Below are 18,061 nucleotides of genomic sequence, written 5' to 3'. Positions count from 1 at the left end.
CACTGGCAGGGATAATGGAAGAGCAGCAATGGCTGGAGTTCCTGGGAGCAATTCGGAAGGCACAGGATATATACATCCCAAAGAGGAAGAGGTATTCTGAAGGTAAGATGACACAACAGCAGCTAACAAGAGAAGTCAAAGCCAACATAAAAGCCCAAGAGAGAGCATATAATAGAGCAAAAATTAGTGGGAAGTGTGGCGCGTGGCCAAGTGGTTAAGGCGTTGGACTAGCAATCTGCAGGTTGTGAGTTCGAACCCCAACCGAGGCAGCATGAGCAAGGCACTTAGCCACACACTGCTCCAGTCCACCCAGCTGAAAATGGGTACCGGCAAAATTGCTGGGGGTTAACCTCACGATAGACTGGTGTCCTATTCGGGGGGGGGGGGGGAGGAGTCTCATACTCTCAGTCGCTTCACGCCACGGAAACCGGCATAAGCACCGTCCTGATGAACCTATAAGGCTCGGGACAGACTTTAACTTTAACTAATGGGAAGTTAGAGGATTGGGAAGCTTTTAAAAACCAACAGAAGGCAACTTAAGAGTAAAAGTGAGAAGTGGATATTGGACCACTGAAAAATGATGGTGGAAAGGTAGTAATGGGGGACAAGGAAAAGCTGGACAAATTGAATAAGTATTTTGCATCAGTCTTCACTGCGGAAGACACTAGCACTATGGTGGAAGTTAGAGAGTGTCAGGGAACATAAGTGTGTGAAGTTGCCATTACTATGTAGATAGTGCTTGGGAAAAAAAGGTCTGAAGGTAGGTAAGTCACCCGGACCAGATGGACTATACCCCAGGGTTCTGAAAGAGGTGGCTGTGTAGATTGTGGAGGTATTAACAATGATCTTTCAAAAATCAATTGATTCAGGCATGGTTCCGAAGGAATGGAAAATTGCAAATGTCACTTCACCCTTCAAGAAAGGAAAGCAGAAGAAAGGAAATTATAGGCCAATTAGTGGTTAAGAAGACGTTGGAGCCAATTGTTAAGGATGTGGTTTCAGGGTACTTGGAGGCACATGATGAAACAGGCCATAGGCAGCATGGTTTCCCCAGGGGAAAATCTTGCCTGACAAACCTATTGGAATTCTTCGAGGAAATAACAGAGAAGATAGACATTGAAGAATCGGTGGATGTTGCGTACCTTGATTTTCTGAAGGCATTTGACAAGGCGCCACATATGAGGCTGTTTAACAAGTTAAGAGCCACGGTATTAAAGGAGACATACTAACATGGATAAAGCAGTAACTGATTGGCAGGAGGCAAATAGTAGGAATAAAGGGAGCCTTTTCTGGTTGGCTGCCAGTGACTAGGGGTGTTCTATGGCAGTGGTCCCCAACCACCGGGCCGCAAAGCACGTGCTACCGGGCCGCAAGGAAACGATATGATTTGGCGAGAGGGAACGATATGAGTCAGCTGCACCTTTCCTCATTCCCTGTCACGCACTGTTGAACTTGAAATAACCTACCAAAAACCTAAAATAACACTAACATATAGTAAAAGCAGGAATGATATGATAAATACACAGCCTATATGAAGTAGAAATAATGTATGTACAGTGTAGTTTCACTGAACAGAATCGGGACGATTAAGCCAAAACCGATTTGTAGAAAAAAAATCGGCACGTACACACATGCACACGTCACGTATGTGCATACAGGTGCCTGCGCGAGGCTTCATGGTCATGGTAGTCTCTCTTGGGGTAAACACAAGTGTCCCGTATTTGACTGCTACTTTTGTCCCTTATTTGGGAGTGAGAAAGTTGGCAACCCTACTTGAACACCACCCCCCCCAACCCCCACCCGCCCCCGGTCGGCCGGTCCGCAAGAATATTGTCAATATTAAACCGGTCCGCGGTGCAAAAAAGGTTGGGGACCTCTGTTCTATGGGGGTCTATACTGGGACCACTTCTTTTAACATTTAATGGATGATGGATTTAATAGCTTTGTAGCAAAGTTTGCTGTCAGATAGTTGGAGGGGAAGATAGTTTTGAGAACGTAGAGAGGCTGCAGAAGGACTTAGATTAAGAGAGTGGGCAAAAAAGTGGCAGATGGAATACTAGCTCAGGAAGAGTATGATCATGCACTTTGGTAGAAGCAATAAAAGTGTAGACTATTTTCTCAATGGAAAGAAAATTCAAAAATCTGAGCTGCAAAGGGACTTGGGAGTCCTAGTAAAGGATTCCCTAAAGGTTAATTTGCAGCTCAAGTCTGTGGTGAGGAAGGCAAATGTGATGTTAACATTCATTTCAAGAGTACTAGAATATAAAAGCAAGGATGTGATGTTAAGGCTTTATAAAGCACTGGTGAGGCCTCACTTGGAGTACCGTGAGTGGTTTTGGGCCCTTTATCTGAGAAAGGGTGCATTGACATTGGAGAGGGTTCAAAGGAGAAACATAAAAATGTTTCTGGGATTGAAAATCTTGTCATATGAAGAGAGTTTAATGGCTCCGGACCTGCACTCACTGAAATTCAGAAGATTAAGGGGTGGCCTCATTGAAACCTTTCGAATGTTGAAAGGCCTCGACAGACTGGATGTGGAGAGGATGTTTCCTATGCTGGGGTAAGTCTAAGACCAGAGGGCGCAGTCTCAGAATAGAGGGGTGTCCTTTTAGAACAGAGATGAGGGGGAATTTCTTTAGCCAGAGAGAAATCTGTGGAATTCTTTGCCACAGGTGGCTGTGAAGTCCAAGTCAATGGGTATATTTAAGGCACAAGCTAATAGATTCTTGAGTGGTCAGCAGTTAAGGGGAGAAAGCAGGAGATTGGGGTTGAGAGGAAAAATGGATCAGCCATGAGGAAATGGCAGAATAGACTTGATGGGCAGAATAGACTTGATGGGCCAAATGGCCTAATTTTGCTCCTATAGGGTGCCTATAAAAAGTATTCACCATCCTTGGAAGTTTTCATGTCTCATTGTTTTACAAATTTGAATCACATTGGATTTAATTTGGTTTTGCCACTGATTAACATAACAGACTCTTTTGTATCAAAGTGAAAGCAAATTTCTACAAATTGGTCTAAATTTACAACAAATATTAAACACAAAATCATTGATTGCATAATTACTCACCCCCTTCAAATCAGTATTTAGTAGATGCATCTTTGACAGCAACTACAGCCTTGAGTCTGTGTGGATAGGTTTCTATCAGCTTTGCACATCTGGACACTGCAATTTTTCCCCATTCTTCTTTACAAAACTGCTCAAGCTCAAGGTTGCACGGGGATTGTGAGTGAACAGCCCTTTTCAAATACAGCCACAAATTCTTAATTGGATTGAGGTCTGGACTCTGACTTGGCCACTTCAAGACATTAACCTTGTTGTTTTTAAGCCATTCCTGTGTAGCTTTACTTTATGCTTGGGGTCATTGTCCTGCGGGAAAAGATATCTTCTCCCAAGACACAGTTCTTACTTCAGTGGTTGTGAGTCTTACTTCAGTGGTTGGTAAGTTGATGGAAAAGATCCTGAAAGGCAGAACATTTGGAGAGGTATAATATGATTAGGAATAGTCAGCATGGCTCTGTCAAAGGCAGGTCGTGCCTTACAAGCCTGATTGACTTTTTTGAGGATTTGACTAAACACATTGATGAAGGTAAAGCAGTAGATGTACTGTATATGGATTTCAGCAAGGCAATTCATAAGGTAACCCATGCAAGGCTTATTGAGGAAGTAAGGAGGCATGGGATCCAAGGGGACCTTGCTTGTGGATCCAGAATTGGCTTGCCCACAGAAGACAAAGAGTGGTTGTAGATGGGTCATATTCTGCATGGAGGTCGGTGACCAGTGGTGTGCCTCAGGGATCTGTTCTGGGACCCCTTCACTTCATGATTTTAATAAATGACCTGGATCAAGAAGTGCAGGGATGGGTTAGTAAATTTGCGACAACACAAAGGTTGGAGGTGTTGTGAATAGTGTAGAGGGCTGTTAGAGGTCACAGGGATGCAAAACTGGGCTGAGAAGTGGCAGATGGAGTTCAACCCAGGTAAGTGTGAGGTGGTTCATTCTGGTAGACAAATATGATGGCAGAATATAGTATTAATGGTAAGACGCTTGGCAGTACGATGGATCAGAGGGATCTTGGGGTCTAGAGTCCATAGGACACATAAAGCTGCTGTGCAGGTTGACTCTGTGGTTAAGAAGGCATACAGTGCATTGGCCTTCATCAACCGTGGGATCGAGTTTAAGAGCCGAGAGGTAATGTTACAGCTATATAGGACCCTGCTCAGAACCCACTTGGAGTATTGTGCTCAGTTCTGGTTACCTCACTACAGGAAGGATGTGGAAGCCATAGAGAGGGTGCAGAGGAGATTTACAAGGATGTTGCCTGGATTGGGGAGCATGCCTTATGAGAATAGGTTGAGTGAACTCGGTCTTTTATCCTTGGAGTGGCGGAGGATGAGAGGTGACCTGATAGAGGTATGTAAGATGATGAGAGGCATTAATTGTGTGGATAGTCAGAGGCTTTTTCCCAGGACTGAAATGGCTAACACAAGAGGGCACAATTTTAAGATGCTTGGAAGTAGGTACAGAGGAGACGTCAGGGGTAAGTTTTTTTTACGTAGGGAGTGGTGAGTATGTGGAATGGGCTGCCGGCAACGGTGGTGGAGGCAGATATGATAGGATCTTTTAAGAGACTCCTGGATAGGTACATGGAGTTTAGAAAAATAGAGGGCTATGGGTAATCCTAGGTAATTTCTAAAGTAAGTACTTGTTCAGCACAACATTGTGGGCCGAAGGGCCTGTATTGTGCTGTAGCTTTTCTATGTTTCTCTTGCAGGTTGTATCATGTTTTCCTCCAGGATTTCCCTGTAATTTGCTACATTCATTTTGCCCTTTACCTTCACAAGCCTTCCAGGGCCTGCTACAATGAAGCATCCCCACAACATGATGCAGCCACAACCATGCTTCACAGAAGGGTGATGTGCGGTGTTTGGCTTATACCAACCATAGCATTTAATCTGGTGGCCAAAAAGCTCAGTTTTGTTTCATCAGACCATAGAACCTTCTCATTGAGATTTCAAGTAAGTTTTTTTTCCCCCCAACAGTGGCTTTCTCTTTGTTGTTCTACAAAGCTGTGACTGGTGATGCACCCGAGCAATAGTTGTTGTATGCGCAGTCTCTCCCATTTCAGTCATTGAATTTGTAACTCCTCCAGAGTTGCTGTAGGTCTCTTGGTGGCCTCCTTCACTAGTCCCCTTCATATTCTTTCAATTTCTTGATAATTGACTTAACTGTACTCCAAGGGATGTTTAGTGGCTTGGAAATTTTCTTGTATCCATCTCCTGATTTGTGCTTTTCAATAACCTATTCGTGGAGTTGCTTGGAGTGTTCTTTTGTCTTCATGGTGTAGTTTTTGCTGGGATACTGACTCACCAACAGTCGGACCTTCCAGATACAGGTGTATTTTTACTACAATCAGTTGAAACACCTTGACTGCACACAGGTGGACTCATTTTAACTAATTATGTGACTTCAAAAACCAATTGGCTGTACCAGGGATGATTTGGAGTGTCATATTAAAGGGGGGGCGGGGTGAATACTTATATAATCAATTATTTTGTGTTTTATATTTGTAATTAATTCAGATCACTTTGTAGAAATCTGTTTTCACTTTGACACAAAAGTCTTTCTCTGTTGATCAATGTCGAAAAAGTCGAATTAAATCCACTGTGATTCAATGTTGTAAAACAATAAAACATGAAAACTTCCAAGGGGGTGAACACTTTTTATAGGCCCTGTATCTTATGGTCTAAGATGCTGGTGGAACTCAGCCGGTCAGCCAGCATCTATGGAAGTGAATAAACAGTCAACGGTTTGGGCCGAAACTCTTCCTCAGGATTGGAAAGGAAGGAGTCTTGGCCCGAAATGTCAATTGTATGTTCAAAAGCATTCTTATATTGCAATTAGAAATATTTCATCTAACCAAAAGAAAATAAATGTTGTTCTTTTACAGACTGACAAATTACTTATCAAATATCGCTGTGATGATTGTACGCTCTAGTATCAATTGCTTGGCGACAATAAAGTAAAAGTAACTGAAATTTACCATATAACAACAAATTTTATGACATTTGCCAGTGTTATTAAACTTGATTCTGATCTCTTGATTACATTCATATCTTCGACATACCATGTTTTGCTCTGTAAGCAGATCCGAGGCAAGCAGAATTAGTTGTGTCTATTGTGTACACTGGGGCATTGAACACATCTGCCAAGACCTGCAAAAATCCACAAACAGGTGGTGAGTGCGTATCCTCTGATATCACTGCGCTCCTGCAGAAGGTACTGACGCCACACAGTCACACCGGAGACCACGGTTGTGTGGGGAAAGAGGAGTTCTGTGAAGTGGAATGAAACAAGGCAGGTCCTTTGAGGGATGAATCATAGGACTTCAGGGGAAAAAACACATACACAGGTTTTGTATCATTCAAATCATTAATTAGAACAGAAAATAGATTTTTAATTGTATAGGAAAGCACTATTCATGATTGTATGGCGCCATGAAATAAATCAGTGAGAAGGAAGGAAAATTAAGAAATAATTAGAGTCATAGAGCACTACAGCACAGATCAGGCTCTTTGGTCTACCTAGTTTATTCCAAACTGTTATTCTGCCTCAACCCATCCATCTGTACCTGGACTAACGTCCCCCACAACCCTCACGTCCATCTACTTATCTAAATTTCTATTAAATGTTACAATCAAACCCCCATCCATCCCTTCAGATGGCAGTTAATTCCACACTCTCACTACCCTCAAAGTGAAGAAGGTTCCCCTTGTATATTTCACCTTTCACTCTTAACCTATGACCTCTAGTTGTAGTCTCACTCAACCTCAGTGGAAAAAGCCTGCTTGCATTTACCCTACCTATACTGCTCGCAATTTTGTATACCTCTATTAAATCTCCCCTCATTCTCTTGTGCTCCAGGAATAAAGTCCTAACTTCGCCCTATGATTCATGTTCTCAAGTCCCGGCAACATTGTTGTAAATTTTCTCTGTACTCTTTCAATCTTGTTGATATCTTTCCTGAAGGTAAAGGCAGAGCTTTGAATGGTAGATATATCTGGGTGATGTTGGATTAGGGTGAAGAATTATTATTTTTCTTGTCATTTAACTCTCCTATACTTGTATTTTTATATGATCACCTATATAGGTGAGACTGTTGAGTGAATTTTCCAGTAAAACTGTTGTAAATTTTTTCGAGAAGCTTCTTAGTCATGGCCACTTGAATCTGGCTAGTTTACAAATTAATTGTTATGACTGGAATGTTGTTATCTTTTCAGTTGGAGATCAGTTTTGTATGAGATGATCACAACCTCTTTGTCCACTGTGCTTTCTGTTGGTCTTCTGTTCTTATACAGTAATACTGATTAAAATAGCCACAAGCAACAAGTTTCATGCCTCGTTCTGGATTTCCAAACCTCTGGATTGCAAAGCCACCAGGGATCTAACAGAGTCCTAGCTGCATGATTCGCAAAAGGTTATTATGCAGATGCAGCAAAAAATTATGATAATTTGCACAGTTATTATGTACTGCTCAGAAAGGTAGGGAGTTCGTGCTTCAGTTATGAAAGATATTGGTAACACCTCACCTGGAGTATTGGTCTTTTTATTAAAGAAAGGATATTAATCCTTTTGAAGCAGCTCAGAGGAAGTTTACTGGACTGATACTCTGAATGGCCCAGTTGCCCTCCAAAGAAAGGTTGGACAGTTGCTGGAGATTAGCAGAGTGAAAGATAACTTCCTTGAAGGATATGAAATCCTGAAAGGTCTTGACAGGATAAATACAGAGAGAACATTACCTCTTGTGGAAGAATCTAGAGTTGAGGAAGACAATTTCAGAATAGGGTGCTACCCATTTAAGGTGGGGATGGAGTCATTCTTTTTCAGTCTGAGAGTTGTAGATGTAAGAAATTTTCCTCTTCAAAGGGCAATGACACCAGAACCTGAGTCTTTTTAAGCCAGAGGTTGATGGATACTCAATAAGAGGGTGTGAGAAATGAGTGCGGGACTAATCATTCTCAACACTAGGACCCCGCAATAAGCACTAATCGAGAGACTGCTTTAAATGATCACAGAACGTGGAAAACCCGTGCAGTAACCATTACCTTGAGCAGATTAAACAGAAAGCACAAGAGCCTACAACTCTAGTTAAGACAACAATTAGTAAATACATATGCTCAAGAAACCTAGAAGCCCAATGCTCTACGGCACAACGCAGAGACAGACAGGGCTCATAACAGTATGTGAATGTTTCATCGGTAGTTGTGATGTCAATCATTTTGCTGTGAAAACAACTAATAGCTTGCAGGCTATCTGGAGGGTAATTTTACACACTAGGTCTTCTTTGGGAGGTTCAGAGAGACATTGATAGGTTGCAGAAGTGGGCTGAGAAGTGGCAGATGGAGTTCAACCCAGAGAAATGTGAGGTGGTACGCTTTGAAAGGACAAACTCCAAGGCAGAGTACAAAGTGAATGGCAGGATACTTGGTAGTGTGAAGGAGCAGAGGGATGTGGGGGTACACGTCCACAGATCCCTGAAAGTTGCCTCATAGGTAGATAGGGTAGTTAAGAAAGCTTATGGGGTGTTAGCTTTCATAAGTCGAGGGACAGAGTTTAAGAGTCACGAGGTAATAATGCAGCTCTATAAAACTCTGGTTCGGTCACACTTGGAGTACTGTGTCCAGTTCTGGTTGCCTCACTATAGGAAGGATGTGGAAGCATTGGAAACGGTATAGAGGAGATTTACCAGGATTCTGCCTGGTTTAGAGAGTATGCATTATGATCAGAGATTAAGGGAGCTAGGGCTTTACTCTTTGGAGAGAAGGAGGATGAGAGGAGACATGATAGAGGTGTACAAGATAATAAGAGGAATAGATAGAGTGGATAGCCAGCGCCTCTTCCCCAGGGCACCACTGCTCAATACAAGAGGACATGGCTTTAAGGTAAGGGGTGGGAAGTTCAAGGGGGATATTAGAGGAAGGTTTTTTACTCGGAGAGTGGTTGGTGCGTGGAATGCACTGCCTGAGTCAGTGGTGGAGGCAGATACACTAGTGAAATTTAAGAGACTACTAGATAGGTATATGGAGGAATTTAAGGTGGGGCGTTATATGGAAGGCAGGGTTTGAGGGTCAGCACAACATGGTGGGCCGAAGGGCCTGTACTATTCTATGCTCTACGTTCAATGTTCAAACGAAAACACTTTAGTGGTTTCCACCGAGTTTTTTCCACTGAGGCTAGAGGAGAAAAAAACCAGAGGACATGGGTTAAGGGTGAAGGGGGAAAAGTTTAAAGGGAACATTGAGGGGGCTTCTTCGCACAGAGAGTGGTGGGAGTGTGGAATGAGCTGTCAGATGAAGTGGTAAATGTGGGCTCACTTTTAACATTTAAGAAAAACTTGGACAGGTACATGGATGGGAGGTGTATGAAGGGATATGGTCCAGGTGCAGGTCAGTGGGACTAGGCAGAAAAATGGTTCGGCACAGCCAAAAAGGGCCAAAAGGCCTGTTTCTGTGCTGTAATGTTCTATGGTTTCTGCAGACAAAGGCCATTGAAGAGATGGAGATAACTGAGACATTTTTCAGGCTGTCTCAGATGGTCAGCAGCAAGTGCTCCATTAGTGAAACCTGACTTTCTAGGCATGTACCACAGCCCTGCCATAGTAATACGTAATGTAAGTGAAGAAACATAACCTGACTCTAACTGCAACGTTTGATCTTGTCTCACCTTTCACATTCTCTTTGTTTTATCTACAGTAATTCATCCTCCATCTTCCCTGCAACTTCAAATGACCTTTTTTAAATCTTCGTTTCCCAGTTCTAACCAAGAGTTTCAGATGTGAAACATTAACTCCGCTTATCTTTCCACAGATGCTGACTGACCAGGTGAGTATTACCAGTTTTTTTTTTCTGTTTGTATTTGAAAATTCTGGCATTACTTTTATGGAGGCTACCACAACATACATGATTGAGTGCACAGATATTGTCATAAAATATAGAAGTTGATAAACATAATTACAGGGTTTTTTTTAAATATAAATTTACCTCACCATCTGGACAGTTATAAATATAAGCCTCAGATGTTACTGTGTGTCTCAAATGTTAATTACATTGTGCACTGAAACCAAAGCATGCATTGACTGTAAACTTGCTGTGATGGTGAGGAGGGACATGAATTGACTTGAAACTAGTTGTAATGGTAGGGTTGGTGAGGAGGGGCAAGGGGAAATAGGTTGTGGTAATTTCTGGGCATTACACGTGTGGAAGAGTAACTCTGGCGAGAAGCAGAAAAAGTTCTTCGATCTCTGTGGCTGGGCTGTGATAAATGTACCTGAAAAAACTCTGGACTTCTCCGGGAAAGTTACCGGATAATGCTCCAATTAGAGAAAATGTTGCTTCACCACAGCTTCTTACTGACCTAGTGAGAAATTGGATGTTTGTTTGTTCTCAGAATAGAGAGGGAGAGTGGTGCTGAAATGAGAGTGGGGAAAGGGGTAGAGTTAGACTATGACTACTGATCGTAGGTTTGGCTCTTTCAGTACCGTGTGTGTTGCAGGAAGGAAGCTTAATAGTATGTGCATCTGGTGACACCAAAGAACTGTTCATTGCATTATTATTTTTTAGTAGGAAATGCTGTGGGCAACACTGACAATATTCCATTTCTAGATTTCCAGTTGATAAATGTCCTATCACCTATATATAGTAGAGTAACTAGAGGAACGGCACCTCATATCCCACCTAGTAGTCCACAACCCAATGGTGTAAACATTGAATTCTCTAGTTTCAGGTAACCTGCTCCTCTCTGTCCCTTTCTCTCTCCTCCTGACCTACACAGTTCTATCTATATACAGTACACAGTTCTATCTTTTCCACTCAGATTGCATCATCTGCAGCCTCCGTCACCTCCAAGTCTCTGTATCTATCTCCCACCCTTCCCTCCTCCATCTGCCAGTCACCACCTTCAACTGGATCTACCTATTGTTTGACTGCTCTTGATCTAACCTTTCCCCTCACCCCTGTATTGTGGCCATCTCCCTTCTAATCCCTCAGTCCAGTTGAGGGGTCTTGATCTGAAACATCAACTGTCTTCATTGTACAATGACAACCAACTATCCACCCACGGAATTGGGACTTGGTGAAGCATGCTGACCTTCAGGGGTTAGAGTCAGCTGAATCTATAAGTTCTCAAGACTGCAGACAACCATATTAGTCATAGGACAGAATTGTGTGAAAGGCTCTCCTTCCTACCTGCAGTATATCTGGGTTCATGGAAGCTCCACCGGTGGCCAACACTCTGGTCCCTTGCACTGTAACAGAAGTAAGAATTGTAATAGTTCTATAAAAAAAGGTGCAAAGCTGCTATCTTACATCAAGGAGCATGAGTGATCAAATGTTATTACCCTTCAACCATCAGACTCCTGAACCAGCATGGATAATTTCACTCACCTCATCAATGAACTGATTCCACAACCTACAGACTCACCTTCAAGGACTCTATAACTCATTATTTATCTGCCTATCTGTTTTTTTTGTATTTGCACAGTTAGGCTTCTTTCACACCATCGGTTGTTTATCAGTTTTTGTTGGTGTGTAATTTCTCATTGATTCTATTGTATTTCTTTGTTATGTCAATACCCGCAAGAAAATGAATTGCAGGGTAGTACATAGTGACATTTATGTACTTTGATAATAAACTTACTTCGAACTTTGTAATGTTCCTGTGTGAGATAATCCCAAAATGCATTTGTAGCTTTTCTAATGTTGCAGCCAATCCTCTTTACAGCTCACTGTATTTGAATGAGCTATCTTTCAATTTCCCTGCTCCAAGGATTGTCACCTTGTCGTGCTGGAGAGGCATGTGAGTTTCTGGGATCCCAAGAGCGATGCCGCCTGGCGTTTAGCCATCTGTTACTTGGCTCCTGGTGGGGTCACCCACGGCAGTAAGGTCAAGGGGGAGGTTCCAGACAAAGTTCAGTCTGACCAAGACCACAACGGTGGAGCTGGTGGGAGATGATGACACATCACAACGGCAGTTAAGGCAGAGGAAGGCTACAGTAGTGAAGGGTCCCCAGTCACCTTGCAATCTATGTCATTGGATCCAGGCCCCGTTCTGCCAAAGGCAGAGTGGTGGCTGCCTGTACATCAGACTCCCCACATTAAACAGTCACGCACTGGCATTCTCTATTAAGGGAATCCACCCTGACTTCCTGGATTTAGTCTTGTGGCGATCAGCAAGCGGCAAAGTGGGCAGGATTGTGAAGCCTAGAAGCCCCTAGTCACGAGCAGAATATATGGTACCTGCTTTGGCCTCTGCAGCCACCTTAAGACCCACCATTGACACCCCCTCAGGCAAACATCATACTTGATCTGAGTGATCGCACTACTATAAATTTCCAACCACAGATGGCATAACAAAAGGAATGTTTTAAAAGCTCTATTTCAATTTCATTAGATTTATAACCTGAGGTCGGAACACCAAATGATCTTTCAAAATAGGAGCTTCAAAATGTTATCTACACTTAGAATCTATCCTATTCTTTTTTAGTATCTGGCTTGGTAAATTATGATAACAGAAAAGGGGAAATTGAGAGAAAGCAAAGGACGAAAAAAAGTAAACACATTCACAGCCTCAGTATATTTGCTGAAGCAAATCTGTAGTGTTTCTGTTGTCACAGAGACAAATGCTTTGGCCAGTTTTGCAGAGAGTCACGTCCTGTGGGCAGAAATGCAATAAAAGGCCAGATAATCTGTTTTGCTTTAGTGTAGGTTTAAGAATAAAAATCAGCCAGGACCAAACCAACACCTCTGATTAGTGCCATGAGATTTTCTATCGCCTGCTGAGGGTGGAGAATTGATATCTGAACTGAACATCAAAATTTCCAACACTAAAGCAACGCTCTCAGTACTGCACAGATCTGTCAGCCTACATTACATGCTTATATACTCAGCGCCCACTTTATTAGGTGGGCAACGAGTGTATGTTTGTGGTCTTCTGCTGCTGTAGACCATCCACTTCAAGGTTCAACACGTTGTGTATTCAGAGATGCTCTTCTGCACATCGCTGGTGTAATGCCTGTTTATTTGAGTTACTGTCGCCTTCCTGTCAGCTTGAACCAGTCTGGCCATTCTCCTCCGACCTCTCTCATTAACAAGGCGTTTTTGCCCACAGAACTACCACTCACTGTGTTTTTTTTTGTTTATCACACCATTCTCTGTAAACTCTAGAAAATGTTGTGCGTGAAAATCTTAAGAGATCAGGAGTTTCTGAGATACTCAGATCACCCCGTCTGACACCGACAATTATACCATTGTCTTCTTCTTCTTCTTCTACTTCCGGCAGTTTAGACGCATCTAGGTGTATTACTGCCCTCCGCAGGATGTATAATTAATTATAGAACTACAAGGAACTCAAATTCTCGAATATAACCTAGTCTCACGTATAAGCATCTTCAATCGGATGTTGGTTTTCTTGATGGCCAAACAAAGATTTAATAGAAAACCAAAATACATTTAAGCCAGATAGCCTCTTGAACAACATGCTTTTGTAATGATTACAGCTCAGCAAAACATGCTGGACTGTCTCTGGACTACCACAGTCACATAATCTAGTAGGATGTTTTCTTATTACCTTTAAATAATAGTTTAGCCCACAATGCCCCAACCTAATTCTTGTTAATTTCACCATATCTCTACGATTTAAAAGGTAACAGTCTGAGACCTTTTTAACTAGTGGGTGACTAGAAAAATAATGCCTGCCCGTTAATTCATTTTTCCAATCCTCCTGCCACTTCTTCTCTATACCTTATTTAATCCTACTTCTCAATTCTGCTCTGCCTAGGGGAACTCTAATTTCTACTTGCCTGCTCTGTAAGGAAGACTTTGCAATGCCATCCACAATTTCATTTCCCTCCACCCCAGCATGCCCAGGTATCCATGAAAATCTAACTGCACAACCCATCTTCCCTACTCTGAACAACACCAAGAGAATCTCAATAACTACATCAGGACGAGCTTTTGATTTATTCCCTTTTATTGCCTCTAAGGCAGCAGCTGAATCCGAACAGATGATAACCCTACATGGTCGAGGGACGTCTATCCACCATAAGGCCCAGAGGATTGCTAATAATTCTGTTGCAAAGACAGAAACACCATCTGAAATCCGTTGACCAATCTTAACTCCAAGTTAAGACACATACATCCCAAATCCTGCCCTACTGCTCTCTGGGTCCACATCAGTTAAAATTCTTCAGATAAGATCCCCATTTATTAATACCATTGTCAATGTCAATTAGATTACATTTCTTCCCCATTCTGACGTTCAGTGGAAACAACAAATGAACCTCTTGACCATGTCTGCATGCTTTTATGCACTGAGTTGCTGCCACGTGAATGGCTGTTAGACATCTGTATTTATGAGCTGGTGTACAGGTGTACCTAATAAAGTGTCAACTGAGTGTATATCTGGAGTGGGACAATGAACTTCCAACTTAAAATGGAACGAACTACAACTCAGTCAAGGCTGACACTTAAGTTTTATTAGTGACCCTTTTCATGTGAAAGCAAATCTATTTGATTACTCACTGCTGTCTCATTCATCTCTTCATCCCTATTCTGGTGCATCCTTTACATTTACAATTACAGCTCCTTTTATTTTGCTTTGACGGCTTGAAAACAAAATCTTTGATTTTGTCTTTTTGTCACATGCTGGCATGTTTATTATCCAATGACTGCAGTACGTCGTTTGCCCAGAACCTGAGCGTCTCCTGCGGATTAGAAAATTAGTTTTGACACCAAGATAAATACCATCTTTGTGTTTCAGGTAGGTTTAAACTGCAGCACTATAAAATTTTACTAAGCCTCATTGTTCATGGGAAAGCTTTTATAGAGGTAACACTTTGGGGATTATCTGCAACAAATCTCATATTGTAGAAGATTTTACTGTGACTCACTTTTCATTCAGTCAAGTAATATAATCAACTATATAAGCAACTGTCCTGAACCTTTGGCTTGCTAAAATGGAACCAACCGACACTCAGTGGCAACTTTATCAGCTACACCGGTACAGCTGCTCGTTATCTAATCAGCCAATCATGTGGCAGCAACTCAATGCATAAAAGCATGCAGACATGGGCAGTAGTTGTTGAAGCCAAACATCAGAACAGGGAAGAAATATAACCTGCTCTGCTTTCTCTGCTTTCCGCAGGGATCGCTCCCTACGCCACTCCCTTGTCCATTCATCCCCCCCCCATCCCTCCCCACTGATCTCCCTCCTGGCACTTATCCGTGTAAGCGGAACAAGTGCTACACATGCCCTTACACTTCCTCCCTTACCACCATTCAGAGCCCCAGACAGTCCTTCCAGGTGAGGCAACATTTCACCTGTGAGTCGGCTGGGGTGATATACTGCGTCCGGTGCTCCCGATGTGGCCTTTTATATATTGGTGAGACCCGACGCAGACTGGGAGACCGCTTTGCTGAACATCTACGCTCTGTCCGCCAGAGAAAGCAGGATCTCCCAGTGGCCACACATTTTCATTCCACATCCCATTCCCATTCTTACATGTCTATCCACGGCCTCCTCTACTGTAAAGATGAAGCCACACTCAGGTTGGAGGAACAACACCTTATATTCCGTCTGGGTAGCCTCCAACCTGATGGCATGAACATCAACTTCACTAACTTCCGCTAATGCCCCACCTCCCCCTCGTACCCCATCCGTTATTTATTTTTATACACACATTCTTTCTCTCACTCTCCTTTTTCTCCCTCTGTCCTTCTGACTATACCCCTTGCCCATCCTCTGGGTTCCCCCCCCTTTGTCATTCTCCCCGGACCTCCTGTCCCATGATCCTCTCATATCCCCTTTGCCAATCACCTGCCCAGCTCTTGGCTCCATCCCTCCCCCTCCTGTCTTCTCCTATCATTTTGGATCTCCCCTCCCCCTCCCCCTCCCACTTTCAAATCTCTTACTAACTCTTCCTTCAGTTAGTCCTGACGAAGGGTCTCGGCCTGAAACGTTGACTGTACCTCTTCCTAGAGATGCTGCCTGGCCTGCTGCTTTCACCAGCAACTTTGATGTGTGTTGCAGAAATATAACCTAAATGAACTTGATCGTAGATGATTGTTAGCGCTAGCAGAGGTGGTTTGAGTATCTCAGGAACTGCTGATCTCCTGGGATTTCTACATACAATAGAGCCCAGGGTTTACCAAGAGTGGTCCAAAAAAAACAAACAAAAAAAAAATCCAGTGAGTGGCAGTTCTAAAAGTGAAAATGCCTTTTTACTGAGAGAGCTCAGGGAAGAATGGGCAGGCTTGTTCAAGATGACAGGAAGGCGACAGTAACTCAAATAACCAGGACAAACTCTCCAAGACCAGAGGACACAGCCTCAGAATAGAGGGACGTCCATTTAAACGGAGATGAGGAGGAATTTCTTTAGCCAGAGAATGGGTGAATCTGCGGAATTTGTTGCTACAGGCAGCTGTGGAGGCCAAACTATTGGGTATATTTAAAGCAATAGTTGATAGATTCTTGATTAGTCAGGACATGAAGGGATATGGCAAGAAGACAGGAGATTGGGGCTGAGAGGGAAATGAATCAGCCATGATGAAATGGCAGAGCAGACTCAATGGGCCAAATGGCCTAATCGCACATCTTATGGTCTTATAACCTCATGTTACACCAGCGATGTGCGGAAGAGCATCTCTGAAGGCACAACACGTTGAATCTTGAAGTGTATGGGCTACAGCAGCAGAAGACCACATTGGGTTCCACAGCTATGGCCACTTTATTAGGTACGGGAGGTATAGTGGTATGCAAAAGTTTGGGCACCCCTGGTCAAAATTTCTGTTACTGTGAATAGCTAAGCGAGTAAAAGATGACCTGATTTCCAAAAGGTATAAAGTTAAAGATGACACATTTCTTTAATATTTTAAGCAAGATTAATTTTTTATTTCCATCTTTTACAGTTTCAAAATAACAAAAAAGGAAAAGGGCCTGAAGCAAAAGTTTGGGCACCCTGCATGGTCAGTACTTAGTAACACCCCATTTGGAAAGTATCACAGCTTGTAAATGCTTTCTGTAGCCAGCTAAGAGTCTTTCAATTCTTGTTTGGGGGATTTTCACCCATTTTTCCTTGCAAAAGTCTTCTAGTTCTGTGAGATTCTTGGGCCGTCTTGCATGCACTGCTCTTTTGAGGTCTATCCACAGATTTTCGATGATGTTTAGGTCGGGGGACTGTGAGGGCCATGGCAAAACCTTCAGCTTGCGCCTCTTGAGGTAGTCCATTGTGGATTTTGAGGTGTGTTTAGGATCATTATCCTCTTGTAGAAGCCATCCTCTTTTCATCTTCAGCTTTTTCACAGACGGTGTGATATTTGCTTCCAGAATTTGCTGGTATTTAATTGAATTCATTCTTCCCTCTACCAGTGAGATGTTCCCTGTGCCACTGGTTGCAATCCAAGCCCAAAGCATGATCGATCCACCCCTGTGCTTAACAGTTGGAGAGGTGTTCTTTTCATGAAATTCTGCACCCTTTTTTCTCCAAACATACCTTTGCTCATTGTGGCCAAAAAGTTCTATTTTAACTTTTTCAGTCCACAGGACTTGTTTCCAAAATGCATCAGGCTTGTTTAGATGTTCCTTTGCAAACTTCTGACTTGTGGTGAGGACGCAGGAAAGGTTTTCTTCTGATGACTCTTCCATGAAGGTCACAGTATCTCTCTCGCTCCACGCTTTGTAAAGGCATTGAAAAGACATCGTCCCGCCAACATCGCACGCACACACACGCAGACACATGCGCGCACACGCACACACAGACGCATGCACGCACACACCAAAAAAAAGAAAACGAACCTCAAGGTAGTACAGTATATGTGAGCAGCAGCGAGCGAGTGAACCGATATATACTTCATTTGTCCTCACCAATCTACTTGTGGCAGAAGCAATGGTAAGCATAACCCAATTCCAACCTTGCAAATGGCTTTGCAAAGAGCCTAGAGACCAACCTTTTGAGCATGGAAGTAGTGCTAGTTCCATACAGGGCGGCACGGTAGCGTAGCGGTCAGC

At 42.8% G+C, this 18,061-nt stretch overlaps 1 protein-coding gene across 5 annotated transcripts in view; it reads right to left on the bottom strand.

Moving 5' to 3' along the window:
* The window catches only part of xylb (xylulokinase homolog (H. influenzae)), a 337,542-nt gene that overhangs the window by 67,676 nt on the left and 251,805 nt on the right, over positions 1 to 18,061 (bottom strand). For all 5 annotated transcript variants that reach the window (XR_010017455.1, XR_010017457.1, XR_010017456.1 and 2 more), the window contains 2 exons: positions 11,245 to 11,303; positions 6,129 to 6,216 (listed from right to left, as the gene is read on the bottom strand). Coding sequence is in view for 2 of the 5 variants with exons in the window: in XM_063044483.1 (XP_062900553.1) it covers positions 6,129 to 6,216; positions 11,245 to 11,303 (147 nt within the window). In the remaining 3 variants the exon portion in view is untranslated. The remainder of the gene's footprint in view (positions 1 to 6,128; positions 6,217 to 11,244; positions 11,304 to 18,061) is intronic.

The sequence above is a fragment of the Mobula hypostoma genome, chromosome 3, assembly GCF_963921235.1.
Source record: "Mobula hypostoma chromosome 3, sMobHyp1.1, whole genome shotgun sequence".
NCBI lineage: Eukaryota > Metazoa > Chordata > Chondrichthyes > Myliobatiformes > Myliobatidae > Mobula > Mobula hypostoma.
Note: the sequence above shows the minus strand (reverse complement) of the source record. Positions and strands in the feature narration are given on the sequence as shown.